General features: G+C 41.9%; 2 protein-coding genes across 8 annotated transcripts in view; both read right to left on the bottom strand.

Moving 5' to 3' along the window:
• Positions 1–5,605: 5,605 nt before the first annotated feature.
• On the bottom strand, positions 5,606–14,471 carry ZBTB24 (zinc finger and BTB domain containing 24). Of its 4 annotated transcripts, NM_001205737.1 has the most exons (6): positions 13,514–14,471; positions 10,920–11,087; positions 10,347–10,430; positions 9,591–9,674; positions 8,908–8,989; positions 5,606–7,376 (listed from the first exon to the last, which is right to left on the bottom strand). In NM_001205737.1, exons 1-6 carry the CDS (start codon positions 14,469–14,471, stop codon positions 6,656–6,658), a joined length of 2,097 nt encoding a protein of 698 aa, NP_001192666.1. In that variant the 3' UTR covers positions 5,606–6,655. The 4 variants fall into 4 exon arrangements, 2 of the variants coding, with proteins under 2 accessions (NP_001192666.1, XP_059745784.1); XR_808736.4 differs by lacking the exons at positions 5,606–7,376; positions 8,908–8,989 and having other exon boundaries at positions 10,347–10,425; XR_808735.4 differs by lacking the exons at positions 5,606–7,376; positions 8,908–8,989 and having other exon boundaries at positions 9,630–9,754; positions 10,347–10,425.
• A 5,122-nt stretch (positions 14,472–19,593) lies between these two features.
• Positions 19,594–23,155, bottom strand: part of AK9 (adenylate kinase 9) — a 116,849-nt gene continuing 113,287 nt past the window's right edge. For all 4 annotated transcript variants that reach the window (XM_059889863.1, XM_005210829.4, XM_024996966.2 and 1 more), the window contains 3 exons: positions 22,354–22,456; positions 20,715–20,829; positions 19,594–20,303 (listed from right to left, as the gene is read on the bottom strand). In XM_059889863.1, the coding sequence (XP_059745846.1) occupies positions 20,101–20,303; positions 20,715–20,829; positions 22,354–22,456 (421 nt within the window). In that variant the 3' untranslated portion in view covers positions 19,594–20,100. The remainder of the gene's footprint in view (positions 20,304–20,714; positions 20,830–22,353; positions 22,457–23,155) is intronic.

Raw genomic sequence — 23,155 nt, 5'->3', positions numbered from 1 at the left:
CAGGAAGTTGCTGGCTGTGTTTCGAGAACAGCAAGGAAGATCGTGTGGCTGGAAGTGAGAATGGGGGAGGGACCCAAGAGGAAGATGGGCTGGGGATTTTATTCTGAGTGCAGTCGGAAACTGCAGAAGGATTATAAGCAGAGCAGAAGTAATGATCATATTTGCATTAAGCACACAATATTCATGCATTTAGCAAGGCACTGTGCTTGATGCTCAGGACAGAGCAGTGAGCCCAGATGGATCATCATTTCCAGCAGAAAAGGGGGCGGGGGAGGGGAAGAAAGGCAGGCATACCGGCAAGAGGACATGCTGATGGTGCAGCAGTTGGGATGGAGGAAGTGGATGGACTCAAAATACAGTCTGAGGTGAAACTGATATAACTTGATGATGGATTGGGAGTGGAGGGTGAGGAAAGGCCCATCAAGAATGAATTCCAGCTTTCTCTTAAGGCTGGTAAGAGTGAGTGACTTGAAAATTTGGGTCCCTCATCCTTTCTTACTCTGCCCTGAAACCTCATCCTCTATAGGCTGCATTTTATTCAAATACTTTCCCCAGAAATCAATGATGATTTCATATACTCTGAGATAACACAAAGGACAGAGATTAAAAACACAAATAGGCTCAGGATGTTTAAATACTTTCCTATATTTTTGTTAAGAGAGTACTTGCATACTTCAGACATTAAGATTATAGGAAAATTTGTCCAGAAGCCACTTAATCATACTAGAATTATGTATAAGAGGTAGATTTTTTTTTAAATGTAGACATTCTTGTTTATAACTAATTTAGCCTAAGGAAGCTTCAGTTTAACTTTTCATCCAAGGATGAAACAAACTAAAACAAAAGCCAAACTATTCCTTTGGAATATTTTCAAATCCATATATTAAATGATCTAATATTATGGATAAGATTTCCCTGGTGGCTCAGATGGTAAAGAATCTGCCTGCAATGCAGGAGACCTGGATTCAGTCCCTGGGTCAAGAAGATCCCCTGGAGAAGGGAATGGCAACCCATTCCAGTATTCTGGCCTGGAGAATTCCATGGACAGAGAAGCCTGGCAGGCTACAGTCCATGGGGTTGCAAAAAGTCAGATAAGACTGAGCGACTAACAGTATCATGGATATTAAGAATTCAAAACAAATTGGGACTTCCCTGGTGGTCCAGTGGTTAAGACTCATGCTTCCACTGCAAGGGGTGAGGGTTCAGTCCCTGGCTGGGGAACTAAGATCCTCCATGCCACATGGTGTGGCCAAAAAAAAAAAAAATTCAAAACAATAAATTATGCTCTGAGACCAAGAAACTTCCCTGACCTCTGCTCAAATTTTTTCCTTTCTATATGTCACACTGGATATAGTACTATTTTTCACTTATATTATAAAGGAAGAAAGCTAAGATCTCTTCCTAATGTTATCTAAAGTTCCTACACTTTGTTGAGAAGGTAATCAAATGAGCTTCAGTATAAAAGCTCTTCTGAAAGTAGTGAAAGTGGGAGTCACTCAGTCATGTCCAACTCTTGGACAGGCTCCTCTGTCCATGGAATTCTTCAGGCAAGAATACTAGAGTAGGTAGCCATTCCCTTGTCCAGGAGATCTTCCCCACCCAGGGATTAAACCCAGGTCTCCTGCATTGCAGGCAGATTCTTTATTGTCTGAGCCATCAGGGAAGCCCAAAAGCTCTCCTAATGCTGATGCTGATGCTAAGTCGCTGCAGTCGTGTCCGACTCTGTGCGACCCCATAGACAACAGCCCACCACGCTCCCCCGTCCCTGGGATTCTCCAGGCAAGAACACTGGAGTGGGTTGCCATTTCCTTCTCCAATGCATGAAAGTGAAAAGTGAAAGTGAAGTTGCTCAGCTGTGTCCGACCCTCAGTGACCCCATGGACTGCAGCCCATCAGGTTCCTCCACCCATGGGATTTTCCAGGCAAGAGTACTGGAGTGGGGTACCATTGCCTTCTCCTAGTGTGGTACATTTCCAGTAAGAATGATGATATGTATATATATTCTAGTCAACTCATGTGTTTGTTGTTTAACTATGTGTAAAGAATTTGAAAGCAAGATAAACTATCGCAGTGACATTCCAGCTTCTTTTAGAGGTCATTCCGTTATACCTGCTGTTTACAAAAGGCAAAGGGAATTTTTTTGGGGGGGGCGGGGGGCGGGTAACTCCTCCAGATCTACTCTTTACAAAAGCAGGACAAAGCATTTTCTTTAAATTCTTGAGAATTTAAGCTTATTTTAGTTTGGAAACTAAGGATGAACATTTACAAGGTTAGCAAAAATAAAGCAAATCTGCCCTAAATACAAAATAGCTTCAGTCAGAAATCTGAAAAAAGGGCCCACTTACAGAAGTTCTATTTTCACTTTAGTAGAAACTTCTATTCAATTGGCAAATTGCGATTAAGCTTTGAAGCTTAATAGTAGTAAAATACCAACATGAGTATTATTAATATGGTAGTTACTGCATTTCTGTAGGATAGAGACTAACTTTTACTATTATTGTTTTATATAAAAAGCTTATGATTTTATGCTAAAATTTCATAAGCAGATCCTCTAGTCAATAAGGTTCTACTACATGAAGCAGATCATATGTAAAGAGAAACCCAGCTTAATGTTTCAAAAGGCTGATGGTATTAAGCCCATCCGGTAGAATAGCCAGCCCTGTGCTCTAGTTCCAGTTCTGCCACTTACTGTGTGACCTTGGGCAATGGGCGTCATCTGTTGGTGCCTCAGTGTTCTCATGTGTAAAATAGGTGTAATAATATAGAAACGTCATGACAATTAAGTAAAGTAAGATTGTGCTTCAAATGGGTTATGGGTGTGTCCCAGACACTACTTCAGATGCCAGGTGTTACTGATGCCCATACATCAAAATGTGACTATTTGGAGATACTGCCTTTAATGAGGTAACCAGGGTAAAATGTGGTCACCAGGGTAAGCCCTAATCCAGTATGAGTAGTGTCCTTACAAGGAGATTAAGATAAAAACACAGAGAGGAAGAGCATGTGAAGACACAGGAGGAAAAGATGGCAAGGAGGCCTCAGAAGACACCAGTCCTCACCAGTCCAACACCTTCATACTAGACTTTCGGCCTCTGGAACTGTGAGAAAATAAACTTGTCATTTAGGCCACTCAGTTTGTGGTATTTGTTATAGCAGCCCTACCTAGCAAACTAATTTGCCAATAATGGCCAGAGATGCCTGAAGTCCTCTAACTGAAGGGTACCATGTAAGACCTTCTGTGCACCCTGATACAGAAAAGGTTTCAGAGGCCCTAAGATAGAGACCTGAAACACCGGCTTTGCTCAAGGCCTACAGTAAAGATTCAACGTAGTAGATATTGTTATTACTCCAGCTTATGAAAACCTAGGTGTAAGCATCTCTAATGAGACTCTCATATCCCTCAGCATCATGTGACCAGTTGCTCACATTCACAGCATAAGAACCAGATGCAGAAAAATAACACAGATGAGAGACAGAAAGAGTTTCAAGAAACACACAGGGCAAGCTCAAGGACAGCTCATTTTGATGGCAAGAGCTCAAGTCTTCCCAAGGCTAGCCTCCTACTGAGAGAAAACCAAAGATTCACCTTCAAAAGTGATAGGGTCATTTCAGCAGCCTGGAAGCGTAATATTCTGCTATAGTTCTATAGTGTTAGTCGCTCAGTCATGTCCGACTCTTTGCGACCCCACTCAATGTGGCCCACCAGGCTCCTCTGTCCGTGGAATTCTCTAGGCAAGAAGACTGGAGTGGACTGCCATGCCCTCCTTCAGGGGATCTTCCTGACCCAGGGATCGAACCCGGGTCTTCTGTTTTGCAGGCAGATTCTTAACTGTCCGAGCCACCAGGGAAGACTTACTAGGCTTCTACTAGTACTACTTCTCTACTGGTCCCTAAGAACCGCAATTTGTATTTCTGTACTTGTTAAAACAATTATTTCAATTGCACAAGCTTAATACAAAATAAGTTGTGAAACAATGAGCCAACAACTTCTCAAAGACAATAGAAACATTTTTTCTGTACATGTCATTTCCTTTGGGTGCAGTTACTGAATTTTAAAATTAGGATTTCAGGGACTTTCCTGGTGGTCCAGTGGCTTAGACTCCATATTCCCACTGAAAGGGGCGAGAGTTTCAAGGAAGGAGAGTTCAGTCCCTGATTGGGGAACTAAGATCCTGTGTGCCCACACCTGGGCTGGCCAAAACAAAAACCAAAACCGATGAAACCTTAAAATTCAGGATTTAATTCAAAGGGACAGAATGTGTATTTGGGACACAGAAGAGAGACTTGATTTATAAAGCTTTCCTTTTCTCACTTCCCTTTGACAGCTGGTCAAATAACCCAGAATCTTCCAGGAGAGATTTTTATTGCTGAGCCCGGCTCTCATGCTAGAGACGGGTAACAGGTGCTCCAGAAGCCACTAGCTAACATGTGGGTACCAAGCGCTCACAATGCAGCTAGTGTGACTGAGGAACTAGGTTTTATTTTTAATTAATTCTAATACAAATTTTAAAACACACTTGTTTCAGTTATTGGGGAAAAACCTGTATCTGTAACCTAGATATGTGAACCTAGGTTTTCAACTGTAAACTGTATGAACCCTAAAAACGTGTGTCATGAACATTAGCATCCAAACTCAGTGTGCAGTCCCCATGGAAAATACACCAGATTTTGAAGAATTTGTCAAGTATGATTATAGTTTAATATTTCATATTGACATGCTGCAACACTTGGCACATGTTAGATTAAATAAGTGATTTTATTAAAATTAATCTCATCTTTCATGTTTTTAATGTGGCTACTAGAAAATTTTAAATTATGCATGTGGCTCACGCTACGTTTCTCTTAGAGGCAGACTGTCATAAAGCTAGTTAAACCTCACTTGGAAATAGTCATATGATCATGATCATACTTCCTGAATAATTAATTAATAATTATCCAGCTACCCACAATGAGTAATTAGGCATTTATCTGCTTTAATATTACATATCTCCAGGAGAAAAAGATGTGGGCCAGTAGGCTTTGAAAAGCTGGTAAAAACAATACATTTTAACAATAAGGTTAAGATAAATAGTTTAAATGACTAAGTCAAGAATCTGAAATGGTATTTAGGACATAACTGTATTTATAAAAATTGTCTCCAGTCAGGCCTGATTTAGCATACTTTGGCTGATACATATAAGATAAATCATTTAAGAATTTTTGAATTATATACAATAAAACAACTATAGTTTGGTAGATATGTTAGAAAAAGACTTTCATCCTCTCTCAACCTGAACAATTCTAAATTTTCTCCAAAAACTTATTTGACTCGGGTAGAAATCAAAGATCTCTAAAACAAAGAAGTGACTGATGTGAAGATCCTGTTAATTTTAGTGGCGATTACTGCTACTCTCAATCAACATTGTTAATTTACATACACTAGCGCCCACCTTCTTTTCTCAATAACCCTCTACCAGTTTACTTGAGAGAAAGTGGTCAAAGTATTCAATAAAATAGGCTGGGCTGGAAAACTTAACAAAAACATAATTTAACCTTCTGACAATTATTTGAAATCACACTATTATAGATAATGCTGGCTTACTAAGACGCTGAGGCTCAAAAGTATTTTTAAAATTAGGAAAATTTACTTTTAAAAATTATGTGTCTATTTAGTGAGATTTAACCTACTTTGTGATAAAAACAGGTTATAGTAAGTTCCTATCAAAAAACTTACCAGACACAATACACAGATCAACATTTTTAGAGATCAATTAGAATCCAGTATATTTAACACAAATTACACTGAATTTTGCACTCCAGGATAATTAATAAAGAATTTACCTTCATCATGGAGATTAATATCAACGCTGACAGAAAGTTCAGAATTTGGGGTGAACATCTTGTCCAATTTCATACCTTAATTACACTTTAAAATTTCCAACAACCTGCTTTTAAAAACCATGTCAATCTATGCTTTTCAGAAAAGCTCAATTCAGAATTTAAAAAATGGTCCTATCTTTCTGGCTTTCCTCTCTTGTAAATTTCAAGTTAAAACAGACACTTAGTTTCTATGTCTTTGAATATATCTTAAACATGATGTGATGAGCCCACTGTACACGCAAAGATTAAATTTTGAGAAGTTACTCTATCTTAAGGGATTGGAAGTTATTAAAGGACAGAGTCCCCAAAGTCATAATCTGTTACATTCAGCCCCAACTTGTAGTAGCAACTGTGTTGCCTAAGACAAATACGGAAGGGGAACCAACCATTTTACCCAATTCAACATATGACTTCATTTGTTCTAAAAAATCAAAAATATAACTAGAAAGATCAGCAAGACCGTATCTATAGCTGTGAATATTTAATACTCACTTAGAAAAAGTCTAACACAATGCCCTCAAAGAAAAGTTACCCAAGTCTTTAAGAGATGTAGTAAATGAAAACCACTCATCAATATCGAAATGTTAAGTCCAAATCAACATTAGATATAAAACATGATACACACATCCTGCTCCTCAGATGGAAAGCATTAAGCTATTGGCTAGCTTAGCAAGCTACCACTTCTCTGTAAGAATCCATAAGTGAGTGTTGCAGAAAGCCTAACTTCAAGCACACAGTCCGGTCACAGCGGGCTGACGGAGAAGAGACCGACAGAGCAGCCAAGCCTGTGAACAGGTCAGCTCTGCTCCTGGCTCAGCGACGTGGGCTGGGGCACGTGGTGGGTGGCTGGCGGCGGAGCTGGCTCCTGCGTCAGCTGCAGGTGCTGAGCCGGATCTGAAGCGCTCGCTAAATGAAGCTCCCCTGTTTGCTCCTGATGGGCGTGCAGATGTTCCAAAGTCTCCTTGGAGAGTGTGATGACGTGCACCGGCTCAGTCTGTGAGGGCTCCATCTGGCTTTCAATCATATTGAGGCTCTGGATGTGTTCTGTTTGCTCCTGTTGAGCTGAAAGAATTAAGTTCTGCAGTTGCTCTGGCTGCTGCGTGAGTAGGGTGAGGTTTGCAGTCTGGTCTGCTGTCATGTTCTGGGAACTCTCTGCAGTGACGATGCTGATTCCTTGGCTAGGACCTGGCATGAAATTGATGTTATGTACGGAATCGGTTACCAGAAGCTGAATTTCCTGCTCTCCGGAGGTAGAGAGTTGATAGGGCTGTAGCTGAAGAATATTCCTGACCTCTTCGCCATTATTATTGCCAGAAATACTGCTGGCATCGGACGCGTGTTTCTCTTTGCTGTGGATTTTCAAGTGAGCCTTCAAGTTGTCTAAGCGAGCAAACTGTAAGTTACACTCAGGGCAGGTGAAAGGCTTTTTGCCTGTGTGTAGAATGCAGTGTCTCCTCTTGGCACTCGAGTCAGAGAAGGATTTGCCACACACGGCACAGGAATATGGCTTTTCTCCTCTGCAAGAAAATATACATTTTATTTTTAAAACAGAAAGATTTCACTACTTCCTGACTATTTAGGGAGAAGCAGTCCAGAGGAGAGGAAAATTAACCTGACTTGGAGACTTAAGTCATGGGTTCTCTTACTAACTTAAGGACTTGGAACAAGTATCACACCTGCCAAGGGCTTCAGTTTCTAATCTTAAGGAAAAAAAAAAAAATGGGGGAGGGGAAGGATGTCTAAGGATGGGGCTGTGGGGCTGAGTCAGATGTGATAAAATTTTATGGTCACAGTGTGTACTTCAGATAAGAAGGTAAATATTAATATATGTCACAAAAGTTCTTTTTTTTGTTTTTAGTTCTCACAGCCAATTTTTAGATTCTAGATGCCAAACGAGTACATATATGATTGATTTCAATATTAAAAATATGCTGCTACTGCTGCTAAGTCGCTTCAGTCGTGTCAGACTCTGTGTGACCCCACAGACGGCAGCCCACCAGGCTCCCCCGTCCCTGGGATTCTCCAGGCAAGAACACTGGAGTGGGTTGCCATTTCCTTCTCCAATGCAGGAAAGTGAAAAGTGAAAGTGAAGCCGCTCAGTCGTGTCTGACTCTTAGCGACCCCATGGACTGCAGCCTACCAGGCTCCTCCGTCCATGGGATTTTCCAGGCAAGAGTACTGGAGTGGGATGCCATTGCCTTCTCCATAAAAATATGAGTAGTGCCTAAATATTTGTGTTAGAGGAACTACTAAATCAATTCTGGAAACAAGTTGCGTGAACAACAACAAAAAAATTTATTCAGAAAATATTAAGTTAAATTTAATTTAGTTTTAGGGGCTTCTTTGGTGGTCCAGTGGTTAACAATTCACCTTGCAATGCAGGGGACATGGGTTCGATCCCTGGTCCGTGAAGATCCCTCAAGCCTCAGAGCAACCAAACCCCTGCTGCTAGAGAGTAGCTCCTGCTCACCAAAACTAGAGAAAAGCCCTCACACAGCAACAAAGATCCAACACAGCCAAAAATAAATAAATATATATATTTTTAAATTTAGTTTTGATTGAAGATTTAAGTTTTGGATCATCCCCCAAGGCCAAAATCAAAATTCAACAAATGACACCAGTAACTCAAACTTTTGCTGGTCAGAATCAGTTTTTCTAATTTTGCCTGCATGAGGAATTTCTTAAAGCAAAATAACAAGCTTCCCAGGAATTTCTCCTAGGGTAATAATTTGGGGGAAAGCACTATACAGGCTGGGACTTCCCTATAGCTCAGATGGTAAAGAACCAGCCCGCAATGCAGGAGACCCAGGTTCGATCCTTGGGTCAGGAAGATCCCCTGGAGACGGCAATGGCAACCCACTCCAGTATTCTTGCCTGGAGAATCCCATGGACAGAGGAGCCTGGTGATCTATAGTCCACGGGAGGTCACAAAGAGTCAGACATGACTGAGTGACTAACACACACACCAAGTAGGTAATGGATGTCACCCTGCTGAACGCCAGGGCTGGACGAGAACTCCACGGGAGAAAAGTATGAGGGAAACTTTACCGATGGATCCTGATGTGGGTCTGAAGAGAACTCTTTGCTGTGAAAGATTTGCCACAGATTTCACACGTAAATGGCTTCTCACCTAAAAAAAACGGGAAAACGTTTGTTTTATCCTAGATAAAACAAAAAGCGAAAACCACTCCCACAGTTTCACAATATAAAAAAGAACAAAGGCAATACCACTTGAACCCTCAATAAGCGTGAGTGACTAAATGCAGCACTTAGTAAGCACCTACTATGTACCTGAGCACTGTGTCCTAAGTGTCAGGAGGACACAGAGAAAGAGTGAGGTGTGGTTCTTTCCCTCAAACATGTAAACACCGAAGCAAGGAGGAGAGCAATTCTGTGGAGGAAACATTTGCTCCTGTATAGTCCACCCATGAGTAACTTACGGAAAAACCCAAATGGACTTTTTTGGCCAACCCAATTTTCTGTGGCATGAAGTGAGGTTTCATTTATGAATAGTGCTCAGTAAGTACGTCTCATCTTGCTAACCTACAAAGATGTGATTTCCCCACAGAATAGTGCGACACAGGATAGTGGGCTTTCAAAGTAGTCTACTTATAAAGTTCCCACACAATCCACAATACGCACAGCCTGAGGAAGCGATTCTGAATATTTCATTTCTTGCTCTCCTGAAAACACGAAATACACTGGAAAGAAAGGGTGAGATGGACTTTTACCCGTGTGTGTTCGCAGATGTTTCTTTAGCTGAGACACATCCATGAATTTGCGGTGGCAGTCGTTGCATTCCGGTAATGAGTGGCCTTGTCGCAACAATAAAAAAAGTGTCAGTGCATATATGCTGTCCCTGCATTTCTTCAGTGATTTGTGTTAAAGCACTTCCCTGAAAAATAATCACTTTAAATATGGTACTTTAATACAACAACAATTTTTAAATTAATTTTGGTAACAGTTAATATTTTCCTATGCATCTCAACTCACTGCTTCCCAAATAAAAGGTGGGACCCTTCCCATCTCCCTAAGTGTAAATCTCCTTTTCCCCTCAAAGCACTGGTGCAACTATGGCCAACTGATCTCAAATGATGCTCCCAATCTCCTCTTCATCTTTCATCAGCTGGCAGGAAGGAAAAAAAAGGACAATGGGTGGGGCCAGGCTGGAGAAAGCCTGGACTGACAGCTACGGGGTGGTGACACCTCTGTCCAGACACAACTAACAACCAATCGACTGGTGTCCTCTTAGCCAAGTGGCACCCTGAATGGCACCAATTCTATAGGGTTTCTGTGTGTGGCACAGAAACTGTCATATAAAAATTCAATATAAATTGCAAGGTGGTAAGAGTAACCCAAGGACATCTAATTTAGACTGCTTCCCTAAAAACTCACTTATCTTTTACAACATGAACCTACTGATTCAGAAACAATTTGTATTTGCATTTCTCCCCCACCAATCCAAATTTTCTCTCACTTTATTGTACCTGTATGAACTCGGTAATGGCTCTTTAGTTGTCTTTTCTGGCTGAAATATTTTCCACACTGATCACAGGTAAAAGACTTCTGTCCTGCCAAATAAAAAACAAAACAGCAAAAAAACTGTAACGAACTAGAATGCTCACTAATGAAGCAATTAAGTATCACAGTGGGCCCAGGTCTACAAATAACACAAGTGACTTGTCTACAAACCCAAACGTCTTCAGAGTCATCAATGTGCAAAGGCACGTAGGGCAATAGGGAGTGGTGGAGACTAGGGCAGCGCTAAAGAATTCAAGTTCCCCCCAACATTGTCCAGAGTAAAATAATTCTGAAGCCTGGTGCTTAAACACATCCTGATTATACATTCAACTTTCAGTAGCCAGTTTAAAAATGCTAGTTTAAGGCTCAAGGCTGGGCAGAACTGTTAACTACACTCTGAGAGATACACAATTCTGTCTTTAAATGAAACCACATGGGGAATGACCTGAGACTGAGAAAAGCCCATTTAAATGAGCACAGTAATGCCCACCCCGGGAGCGAGCACCCGGCGGCACCAGGCTCCCGAGTGCGGGCCGTACCTGAGTGCAGGCTCATGTGCTCCAGCAGCGAGTGCTTGGTGGTGAGAGCCTTGCTGCACACCGTGCAGGTGTACGGCCGCTCGCCTGTGTGCATCCGGGTGTGGACCTGCAGGGAGTGCTTCTGGGCAAAGCCTTTTCCACACTCATTACATTTGAAAGGTCGCTCCCCTGGAAGAAGAGCCCCAGGAACATGGTGTGAGCAAGAATCTGCACATCTCTTTGTTCCCTCCCAAATGAAAATCACAATTAGCAGGAGAGACAACATCAGCAATAACATTTTACAAGTGGGAGCAGACAAGTGTGATGCCAGCGGCGAGGAGCACTGATACACAACCTAACTGAAGACAGAGCCTTCACGAGGTCAGGAACTGTTGGCATCTGTTATCTCTGAAAATGGGGGTGAGGAAGAAATAAATGACAGTCTGTTTCAAAAGTAGTTTGGCCCCCCCCAACCCCCACCCCCACACACAGATCCAGTCTCCATGCAACCAGGAGACTGGCCTTCTCCCCAGTGGAAGATGGAGACTGTTCTTGAAGCGGCTAAATCAGATAAAGGATCTCCAGACTAGGGGTCTCTGGGTTAGAGGTCACCCGGCGCAGTGGAATAGGACTACCATGGGGACAGCAAGTCAGAGTTTACACCTGGGATGATGAGACTACCCGGAAAACGTCTGCCTCCTCCTGCACCGGACACTGGCAGCCAGGCCTACGGCTCCAGGTGGGCGCTGGAGCATCTTTTCCTGGAATACAAAAGGCCCGCAGTAAAAGAACTGAGGACCTGATGCCACGTATCAGCCAGGATGTCTACAGGCCCTCTCCACACCTGCAGAGCTGCAAGTAGCTATGAGCAAACCATTCTTGCATATAATTAAATATGAGTTAAAAAAAAACCCACCAGACACAGTAGAAATAGATAACAAAACAGAGAAGAGAAAAAGCAACCTGCAGAAAACAGACACTTCCCAGAGTGAAGAAAACATTAAAAAATAACAAATAAGTAAAAGTTATTAAGAGGCTCATAAAAGCAAGACGTTATACTGTGAAAGAAAAAGATTCTACTTAAACAAAAAAAGAATTTCAAAAAGAGTTCCCAGAAGTAAAAAAAAAAAAAAGTAGAAAAATAAAAGTTGAAAGATAAAGTAGAAATGTCCCAGAAAGTAGAGCAAAAAGTAATGGAAAATAGGAGAGAAAAGATAAAGTTAGAGGATGAGTCCAGGGGATTCAACATCCAAATAGGAGGAGTTCCAGAAAGAGAAAGCAGGGATTACTATGAAATCATTCAGGAAATGTTTCTGGAACTAAAAGATAAGTTTCCATACTGTATGGATCTACTGGTATCCACTCAAATGGAAGAAGAGCCCCGCACTAAAGTGATTCAATGTACAACTCCAGGACACCTTGAGGGAAAGGGAAGAGCCTACACATTGTTTTCCGTAAAATCTTATAGAACTATTTAACTCTTTAGCCTCTGTCACAAACAAGCAAATATGTCTTAAGTGTCTATTTTGTTCAAAGAACCAACTTCAGGGTTCTCAGGCTCTCTGTGCTTAAAATCTCCGGGGAGCTTTTAAAAACACCACCGCTCAATAAAACCAGAAGCTCTGGGGCTGGGACCCAGGCCCTGGTAGTGTAAGAAGCTCCCTGGGAGACTGTCGGTCCGTCCGCAGGGCCCCTCGCCTGTCTTTCCCTAGGAGGAAGGCAGGGGTTGGGTGTGGCCTGTGGCCCTGACCTTTGGTCTCCTGTCCCCCGCCTCTGGGCATCTGTGGGGCCAGGTTGAGAACCACAGTGCTGGATGCTGCTGGGTCTTAAGGCAGCAGGTCGCTTGATGACAAGAAGTCTTAAGTACCAGACTCTATACTTAACGCTTACAACTAGGCAGAAGGGTATATAACTACTGCCTGATCCAAAGCAGACTGAGGTAGGTACATAAGAGACAGCTCAAAGGAGGACGGGATTTCTGCCTAGGGCTGCACTGTCCAACACAGTGGCTATTTAGTGAAAATATTCAGATCCTTAGTCACAGTCCCACATGTCAAGCACTCAAAATACATCTGTGGCTAGAGGTCACCAAAAAGAACAGCACAGATACAGAACATTTCCATCCTCACAAAAGGGTTTATTGGCCAGCCTTGGGCTAGAAGGATCAAAAAGCAAACATTTACAAACAGATGGCTGAGTGAGAGAACTGTCCAGACATATCCAAGCAAAAATACAACTATGGTCAAGATGAGGAAGCTTCAAGAATCATAAAGCAGATTAATTTTGGCTAGAGCTCGATTCCTGAACATTCAAGCCTTGAAGCAACAACTTCAGGTAAGAAGAGAGGTTCTGGAATCAGGTTCCTTGTGTTCACATCCCACCTCTGTCACTACATGGATGCCCTGGGCAAGTACTTTAAGGTTTCTACAACCTAGTCTCTTTAACTGTACAATCGGGATAACATTTCGTATTTCACCAGACAGTTTGGAGAATTTAATGCAGTAACACATACTTTGTTACAATGCCCATCATATAGATGTTGCACAATAAATGAAAGCTGTTATTACTGTTACTTCTCCAAAACACATTCCAATAAGCTGCAAAAGCATAATTACCTGTGTGGCTTCTCTGGTGGATTGCTAAAAAGTGATTGTACTTAAATACTTTGCCACAGTCTTTACAACGGGCCTCAGGCCCACCGGGGCGCTTTCTCCGTCCACAGACCCTCTTGGCTGAACCCTGGTCATCTTCATCCCCTACAAGTTTGTAGTCTTTCAGTTTGACAGACCTCCGAATCCTCCGCTTGCTGCACCGACTCTGGCTGTCCTGCCCAGAGTCCTGGGTCTTGGGATCACAGTTCTCATCTTTCTCAACTGGCATCTCCTCCCCTCTAGCTGGCTCACAAGTCGGCTCAGATTCTTCCAGTTCTTTTGCTGTAATCTGTTCATTCAGTACACCACTGTCTCCCTCTTTAACTACAAAGTTTTGCCTGTTTTGGACAGAATTGTTCACTCTCAGCTGTATTTCTTCCTCTGCAGCCAGTTCTGACTTCCCTTCCTGTAAACTGTTGACTTTCCTTGGTCTTCCCCGTTTTCGCTTTGGATGATCACTTTTCTTATTAGAAATAACAACCAATGGAGCACCAGCTGTGTTCAAAGTCGGTGGCTTTGGGGAACTATGATTATTTTGAAAGTCCGTGTAAGCCTTTACCAGGTCATAGACTTTTAAGAACTGGGCAGTAGCCAGGATCTGTTCTGTACTTTTCTCACTGGCCTGGAGACAACCAGTGTAGATAAATTCTAGCAGGATACCAAATGTGTCCGCAACCATGCCTTCTAGCATATAAATGGACTGGCCGATCTCCCCCTCTTCAGCAAACATCATTGAGAAGTATTCACTACTGGCAGCAAGCAAGGCTTTGTGGGCCCGGAAATGCACATTCTCCACGATTAAAGTAATGTCACAGAGAAAGCCTTTCTTCCTCTGATCCTCAAAACTGGCCAGGACAGTGTCACTGTGTGTGTCTGAGTGTACAACCAGCTGCCCAGAAGGCTCTGATGATGTTTCTGCCATTTTCTTTAGAAGCTCAAGAAGGATTAAGCCTGAAATAAGAAAGTAATGTTTAAAAGGGAGACATTCTCTAGCAAAATTAACCCCAGCCCAAAGGAACTATTCACTTTTGTTAGTTATTTTTTTTTTTACCATTTTTAAAAGATTATGTAAAAACTTATAGTTTGGGGTTCTTATTCCTATTGTACCATTATCCAGCTGGGGTGCACTTCCGACGTCCACGTGACCTCTCGGGGTCTGTTTTCTGCTCTGTAAAATGAAGGAATTGGGATCAACTATCTCTAAAGTCCTTCACTGCGCTAACTTTCCACAGTTGCACACACACGAGAATAAAAACTACGGTGTCTCGATTTCATATAATAGGAGCCATTTTGTCTGTGAAACAAAAATGGAAAGGGAGAAGAAAACGTACAGGTACGATGTAAATTTGGAGGTGGTTGCAATGGACAATAACGTAAGGCCCATTGGCCCTCGCTTTGGAAAGGCGGCACAGATCGCCCAGCCTGGCGCCCGACCGCGCGCGGCGCAAGGGGCCGGGCTGGCGATTCCCCGGAGCCCACCCAGCGGGGAGCCGGCCGTAAGGGAGGCCCCCTACCTCCAAGCCTGGACCCCTGGGGACCGACCGGGGAGCGGCCGGCTGGAGAGGAGTCGATACGCGCACGAGTGCAGCGCCCACCGACAGAGGGCTGGTGGCGGACATACCTCTCTGGACGCCCGGAAGGGTCCGGATCGCCGCCCGCCCCCTTGGCTGCCTGGCGGGCGCGCCAGCGCCGGGCCCGCCCAGGCTCCCAGTTCCGCCCGGCCAGCCGCTGGCGTCCCTGCGCCGCCGCCGTAGTCCCAGCCAACCCGGAAGCTCCTGCGCGGGATCCTGCTGCGCGCGCGCCAGACCAAGTGATCCAAGGAGGTGTCAGGGGGCGGGGCGGGGCGGGGCGGCGCCTGCGATCCCTGGAGGCTCTGCAGGGACAGTCCCGGCAGGGCGTGTGTCTGGTGTGAGTGGCGATCAACGGGCGGTAATGGTGTCGTCACTCTTGCCGTTAGGGGAGTTTTATATCCTGTTAGCCTGGTAGGCTGCAGTCCATGGGGTCGCTGAGTCGGACTGGACTGAGCGAGTTCACTTTCACTTTTCATGCACTGGAGAAGGAAATGGCAGCCTACTCCAGTGTTCTTGCCTGGAGAATCCCAGGGACGGGGGATCCTGGTGGGCTGCGGTCTATGGGGTCGCACAGAGTCGGACACGACTGCAGCGACTTGGCGGCAGCAGCAGCAGCTGCTCACTGACACCTTCATCAGTTTTGTCTTTTCCGCTTTTTGAATGCTGAAGCTGGCTTTCAGGTCTCGAATGTATGAGGAATGAATGAAAACGCCTTTACATTCACCGTTATCACCGAGATCATCAGCACCAACATCCAATACCTTAGTCCAAGGGAATGAAGAGAACGCTGCAGTCAAACAGATCTAGGTGCTGAGTGACCTTGATCAAGTTATTTGTACTTATCCTCTCAACCTTCTTTGAGTGAGTGAGTGAGTGAGTGAAGTCGCTCAGTCGTGTCCGACTCTTTGCGACCCCGTGGACTGTAGCCCACCAGGCTCCTCCGTCCATGGGATTCTCCAGGCAAGAGTACTAGAGTGGGTTGCCATTTCCTTCTCCAGGGGATCTTCCCAACCCAGGGATCGAACCCAGGTCTCCCACATTGCAGTCGAAGCTGACACCAGTGCCAACACTGGGTGGCTGTGGGGTAAACAAGATTAAATATGTGACGGGCCTATTGGTTTAATTCATGTCTGCTGTCATTTACATGATTGTTATTATTCAGACTTTCAACATCTTTTTTCAGTAGACGATTAAAGGTTTCTAAGTAGCCTTAGTTACAGTGTTATTCCTGCTAATACACAGGAATACAGGAGATCTTCCCAAATGCAAATCACATCCAGAGACTGGAGTCACTCCCTTGCATAGAATCCACTGTGGCTCCCATGTACCCTTAGGAGAAAGGCCCAGCTTCTGGATATGGCTACAAGCACCACTTAGATTCAGTCCCCTCCTACTCAACTATTTCAGCATTTTCTCTCAATTTATGCTTCACTAACACCTAACTTTTTAATTGAGGACACCCAACACACCCTCCCAGATCCCAGCATGCCATCTCTAGTCTGAGATTTTGAGAAAGCAGGTGTAATTACCTCCTGGCTCTTTAAACATTTTTTTTTTTTTACTAGTTTTTATTAAAATTAGCTCCTTCTTTGAAGTTTCCCTCTTTGTCCTTAATTGCCTCTAAACCCCAGGGTTTGTGGAGTCCAACGGGGAATCTTTTTATTATCTCTAGAGTTTTGCCTTTTTCAGAACATGTAGCTGGAATCACATGGTATGTAGCCTTTTCACATTAGCTTCTTTTTTAAATTTATTTATTTATTTGGCTGTTCTGGGTCTTCATTGCTGTACTGGGGCTTTCTCTAGTTGCAGTGAGTGGGGGCTACTCTTCTCTCTTTGTTCTGCTGGCTTATCTTGTTGCAGAGCATGGGCTCTAGAGCACAGGCTCAGTAGTGTGGCACACAGGCTTTACTCCAGCACTTTGCTCCAGAATCTTCCCACACCAGTGATTGAACCTGTGTCCCCTGCATTGGCAGGCAGATTCTTAGCCACTGAAACACAGAGGGAAGTCCCTGACTCTTGGTTAGAATCTCAATTTTTTTTTTTTTAAATCTCAATTTTGAAAGGTCCATTTAATTCAGATGTTACCCTTCTAATAATTATTCCAGAACCATCCATAGTTAAGAGCCCTCCAGCTTTGTAGATAAACCTTTACTCAGACTTTCATTTGTAAAAGCAAAACAAACCAAAAAGATAAAACAAAAAATCACCCACAGTGAGACTGAGGCATACATATATAAAATATATCTTATTCTTTCCCTATTCTTGAACTGCTCCTTAACCAATGAATTTATGAAAACTTTCAATAAATGCACTGAGAATAAAATGAAATATATGAAACTTAAAATATTTTTTAAAAACATATTTACTATTATGAGTTTTGGAAAATTTAAAACAACAGCTCACAACACATCCAGAAATGAATTCTAGGCAGCTTAGAGAATTAAATATAAACATATACACCAACAGTAGAAGAAAACAGAATATTTAATCCCTGAAGATGGAATAACTTCCAGAGTTTAGAAAAGGATTCAATATCATACAATATAGATGAACAGCTTTCATACCTTAAAAATCGGACTTATTTACTGCAGATACATTGGTGTGTATTTTACATAAAGAATTTTTATAAAAGAACTGAAAAACAGCCAATGAGTTAAAGTGCAAAAGGCATGAAAAAAAATTCACAGAAGTACAACTGGTGACCAACATATATAATAATGTTCAATATCACTGTTAATTCAAGTTAAAGTAACAAGGTTCTGCTTTCTTCCCATTTATTATTATGGGTCACAATTTCTATTACTAAGCTGCCTTCCAAATAACAATTCACAATGTTTCTAGGAGTATTTCCAAGAGCATCACTTTGGAGAAGGAAATGGCCACCCACTCCAGTGTTCTTGCCTGGAGAATCCCATGGATGGAAAAGCCTGGTAGGCTGCAGTCCATGGGGTCGCACAGAGTCGGACACGACTGAAGCGACTTGGCAGCAGGCAGCTTTATATTTTTAGTTTTTTAAAGTCATTCCCTTTCACCCTGTACTTTTGTTTCTTAGAAAATTTTTTAGACTAATAATCCCAAATATGGTGAAAAAAAGTTCATCACAGCTTTTAAAAATACAGTAAAACAGTACATGGTCCAGCAATCAGTTTAGTTCAGTCGCTCAGTTGTGTCTGACTCTTTGCAACCCCATGAATCGCAGCACACCAGGCCTCCCTGTCCATCACCAACTCCCAGAGTTTACCCAAACTCATGTCCATCGAGTTGGTGATGCCATCCAGCCATCTCATCCTCTGTTGTCCCCTTCTCATTCTGCCCCCAATCCCTCCCAGCATCAGGGTCTTTTCCAGTGAGTCAGTTCTTTGCATCACGTGGCCAAAGTATTGGAGCTTCATCTTCAGCATCAGTCCTTCCAATGAATATTCAGGACTGATTTCCTTTAGAATTGACTGGTTTGATCTACTTGCAGTCCATCTATGGGTATGTATCAGTAACTGTTCAAAGGCTTTTGGGGTTTATCCTAAGTTTGACAATAGGCATTTAGCTTTTGTTTAAAAATTGTTTTATTATGAAATATATAAAATAAATCTAAAACAGGCTTCTAGTTTTTAATTAATGTTGAAATTATAGATATCAAAGACAAGATGAGTGAATTTGAAGGGTATGATGCTAAATGAAAAAAGCCAGACAAAGACAAATACTGTATGGTATCACTTATATGTGGAATCTAAAAAAAAAAAGACTCATAGAAGCAGAGAGTAGAATGGTGGTTTCAAGGAGTCTAGGGAAGGGGCACATAAGGAGCTATTGATCAAAGGGTACAAACTTTCAGTTATAAGATGAGTAAATTCTGAGAATCTAATGTTTAACGTGGTAGATATAGCTAATAATACAGTAATAATACTTGAAATTTCCTAACAGACTGATTATTAAGTATTCTTATTACTCACATACACACAATCACAGAAACACACTGAAATAATGATGTGAGGTGGTAGGTGTGTTATTAATAATTAACCTGATTGTGGTAAATATTTCATAATATATAACTATATCAAAATCATGTGGTACAGTTTAAACATATAGAATTTCATTTGTCAATTCACCTTAGTAAAGCTGAAAAAAAGAGCTAAATCATTCACTTTAGAGATTAAGAAACAACAAAAACTCATAGAAACTGAGATTTACCTAAGGTTAAATAAGATAATGGTTGTATTTTTTAATTTTTTAAAAGAGCCAATCTTGCTATTTCACATTCTAGATTTGTTATACGCCTGCCAAAAAAATGATAATTTATTTTTAAAATCTCATCCAAATTCAATATAGTAATTTTCCTCTAGCATATATGTCTTGACAATGTCATATAAAAAGACTCTAGCATTCATCCTCAAGTATCCGGTGATTTCTAACTACAAAATAACGTATAAAATGTGTTTCCTTGAACACTTGAGAAAAAGAAAAGCAGCAGCCATTTAGTTGTCTCTAAATCTGTTTATTTGGTTGGGAAAGTGATAAAGTATTTTTAGGTTCACAAAGTTTACAAACAACTCTCTAAGTTAAAAGTGCAACCAATATTTCTATTTTATTTATAGCAATGTTAATTCTTTTCTTGAAGCTTTCTAACATTTACTGCATAAGTTTCTTTAACAGAGACAGACTTCTCTAATAAAAATATTAAAAAGGAAAATGAACAAAGGATTCATTAAGTCAAATACGTTACCTAAATATTCTAAATGAAATAGTTTTTGTTGAAGCATCAAAGTTCAGGCAAACAGCAATAAGCTTTACAAGTATATGAGAATTTAGGCTTACAGAAGAGTACTTCTTCCTGGCTGGCAGAGCTCAGAATTCATTGGAAGTCTAGAAGCCAAGGCGTATCACTCAGGAGGGAAAAGTACATCAGAGAGGCCCAGATTTTCAATCTACTTCCTTTTATCCCTTTCAGATAACTCTTAAGATTCTGGGTGCATTTAGGCAAACATTCTAACCATTGACTGGGTCTATATTTCTAAGAGAGAGAAAGGTCTGTAATTTATGATCAAAGTCAATGGCTCTAAACTGAGGTTCCTTGTATTTCTTGGTCATCTTGGCACTCAAGTATGTAATGAGTTCACATCTCTCCACAAACTGCTCCATCTTCTTCTTGTATTTTTTTCTTGTATATTCAGAACTATTGGGATTAAAGGCTGTAGAAAATTTTACAGGACTGTGAATGTTTTCTGTTAGGTTAGTGCATCATTAAAGAGAAGGAGAACTATGTGTGTGATTGAGCTGCACAGTTTGACCGAGAAGATATCTAAATCCCAAATAAGATTTGGGGATTATTCTATTTTAGATCATAATTGTCACTATTCACCTTCGGTGTGGATTATTATGGTGTGAATAATACAGTGTGGATTATTGAGAGCTGGTTATGTTACTCATGGTACCTGCTTTAAAAACTAGAAACTCAGTTTTGCTAAAATATTTGCTACCAGCACACACACACACACGCACAGCACACAAGTGACCAACCCAGTTTGACAATCCTATTTATCACAATTAGTGCTAAATTAGTTCTGAGTAGCATGTCATTTCTAGCAAAAAAAGAGACATACCTTTCAGATGAAGTGCTATATAAAGTAGCGCAGATCTCCGTACACTTAAGAAGGGGAATTTGGGCTTTAAGCATCCCGCTGCATTCATGGCTTTAATTAGAGCAGTTGCAATACCCTGCAGGTAGGGAACGAATTATGTGTAATTTGAGTCTGTTTTCTTTTCTTGTGGCAAATAGATAGAGGCTATTCTTTGCTTCAAATAGCCTCCTCAGGATTGAGGATGGAGCTTAAAAAGATAGTTAAATGAGCACTTGCTGCTGCTGCTAAGTCACTTCAGTTGTATCCGACTCTGTGCGACCCCATAGACTACAGCCCACCAGGCTCCCTCATCCCTGGGATTCTCCAGGCAAGAACACTGGAGTGGGTTGCCATTTCCTTCTCCAATGCATGAAAGTGAAAAGTGAAAGTGAAGTTGCTCAGTCGTGTCCAACTCTTAGCAACCCCATGGACTGCAGCCTACCAGGCTCCCCCATCCCTGGGATTCTCCAGGCAAGAACACTGGAGTGGGTTGCCATTTCCTTCTCCAATGCATGAAAGTGAAAAGTGAAAGTGAAGTTGCTCAGTCGTGTCCAACTCTTAGCAACCCCATGGGCTGCAGCCTACCAGGCTCCCCTGTCCATGGGATTTTCCAGGCAAGAGTACTAGAGTGGGCACTTAGCTCTACAGAAAAGAAACACAAAATACATTTGAATAGGAAAAATTTAAAACTATTGATTGGTTTAGTGCCAGGTAGGTGATGGATACATGGGTTTCATTATGCAATTCTATTTTTATATGCTTGACATTTTCTGTTTAAAAATAGTTGAAAGAAGGAGACACCTAGTTGTCTTGGTCCATCTCTGCTTCCGTTGCTCAGAATTGGCCAAATTCTACTCAGGACCCTGGGCCACCTACCCGGGAACTCCAGAGACCACAGTTACCACTATAGTCAAGATTCTGGGGCCCCGAGTAGGCAAAGAGGAGGACACTCTTCTCTGGGTGAGTGTCCTCTTCCCTTTTGATATTAAACTTGATCAAAACCTAACCATCTAGGGGAGATGAAAAAAAAAAAAAACTGGTTAAGAATTTGTAAGAAATATATGAAATTGTGCCCTGGGCATCTGTTTTATAGAATTTTTTTAAAAGGCCTTTTAAATAGTGGTTGGTGACTGATACATCTGACTGTATTTAGAAAGTGTTAGAGAAATAAGAGTGACTTGAGTAGATAGCTTCATCCAGATTTTGGGCAAAATATGTATTTGGTGGTTCAGTTGTGGTGACATCTTAACTCTTTCAAGCCGGTGGTGGGGGGGAACCTCTCAGAGACTGAATTTGCATATTTCACATTACAGAAAAGTTCTACAGACACTGAAATTTCAAAATAAGAAACAAACTATATGTCAAATGTAAATAATTTTCTACAATCCTACTCTTTCTTCACTTTAGTGCAGTTATTTGGGAATTAGCTATGAAAAGGGGGGCTTTCCTTACATTTTATTTTCATAACTACTCAAAACCAAAATAGGTTAAAAGTGGATTTGCAGCTTAAACTCAGGACACTCTGCCTTTAATTTCATTGTTACCAAAATAAAAATGATTTTTGAAGGAGAGATAGCTGTCGTCTTCTAATATCTAAACAGAGAAACCCATGTGAGCGAACCTGTTCCAGATATCCAGGCAAAGGCAGGCTGGTGAGAGACATTGGTTCCTTCAATGGGGGAAGTTTGTAAGGAAGCTTCTGATTCCAGTATTTCTGTGGTGACCTACGAATACCAAATCCGTTAAATGGATGATCACAAATGTCTTCATTGTGTCTACACAGGAAGATAGGTACACAAGGCAACTAAAAGATAATGTTCATTACTCATTTTTCTTGAGTGGAGAAAATGATACAGAAGCAGGAAGACTGAGGCTCCTAGAAATTCATGACCACCAACTTCACCTGGGGCCCTAGCCCTGCTCACCGCTTCTCAGTGTTCTTGCTTTTAACAGCACCTATATGAAACTTTCTTTATATACTTTTATCCTCACACTTTTATTTTGAATTGACAAGATACTTCAATTCCGCATGTAACTTCTTCGTGAAAAGTGAAAGTGAAAGTCGCTCAGTCATGTCTGACTCTGCAACCCCATGGACTTTACAGTCCATGGAATTCTCCAGGCCAGAATACTGGAGTGGGTAACATTTCCCTTGTCCAGGGGATCTTCCCAACTTAGGGATCGAGCCCAGGTCTCACGCATTGCAGGCGGATTCTTTACCAGCTGAGCCACAAGGGAAGCAACTCCTATGCTGGCATTGTTTTTATCTTGTACTACAATTCTCTCACACTAGTAACCCTCTCAGGGACGCCCCCCCAACACAAGGTGCCAGGCTATAAAAAGAGAAGTCTTCAGAATAGAAAGTCCTCGGCTGCTCACCATAAGCAGAATCACACACAGGTTGCTTTCTCCATGGCAGAGCT

Source organism: Bos taurus, chromosome 9 (genome assembly GCF_002263795.3).
Source record: "Bos taurus isolate L1 Dominette 01449 registration number 42190680 breed Hereford chromosome 9, ARS-UCD2.0, whole genome shotgun sequence".
NCBI lineage: Eukaryota > Metazoa > Chordata > Mammalia > Artiodactyla > Bovidae > Bos > Bos taurus.
This window is presented reverse-complemented; position numbering and strand designations above follow the sequence as displayed.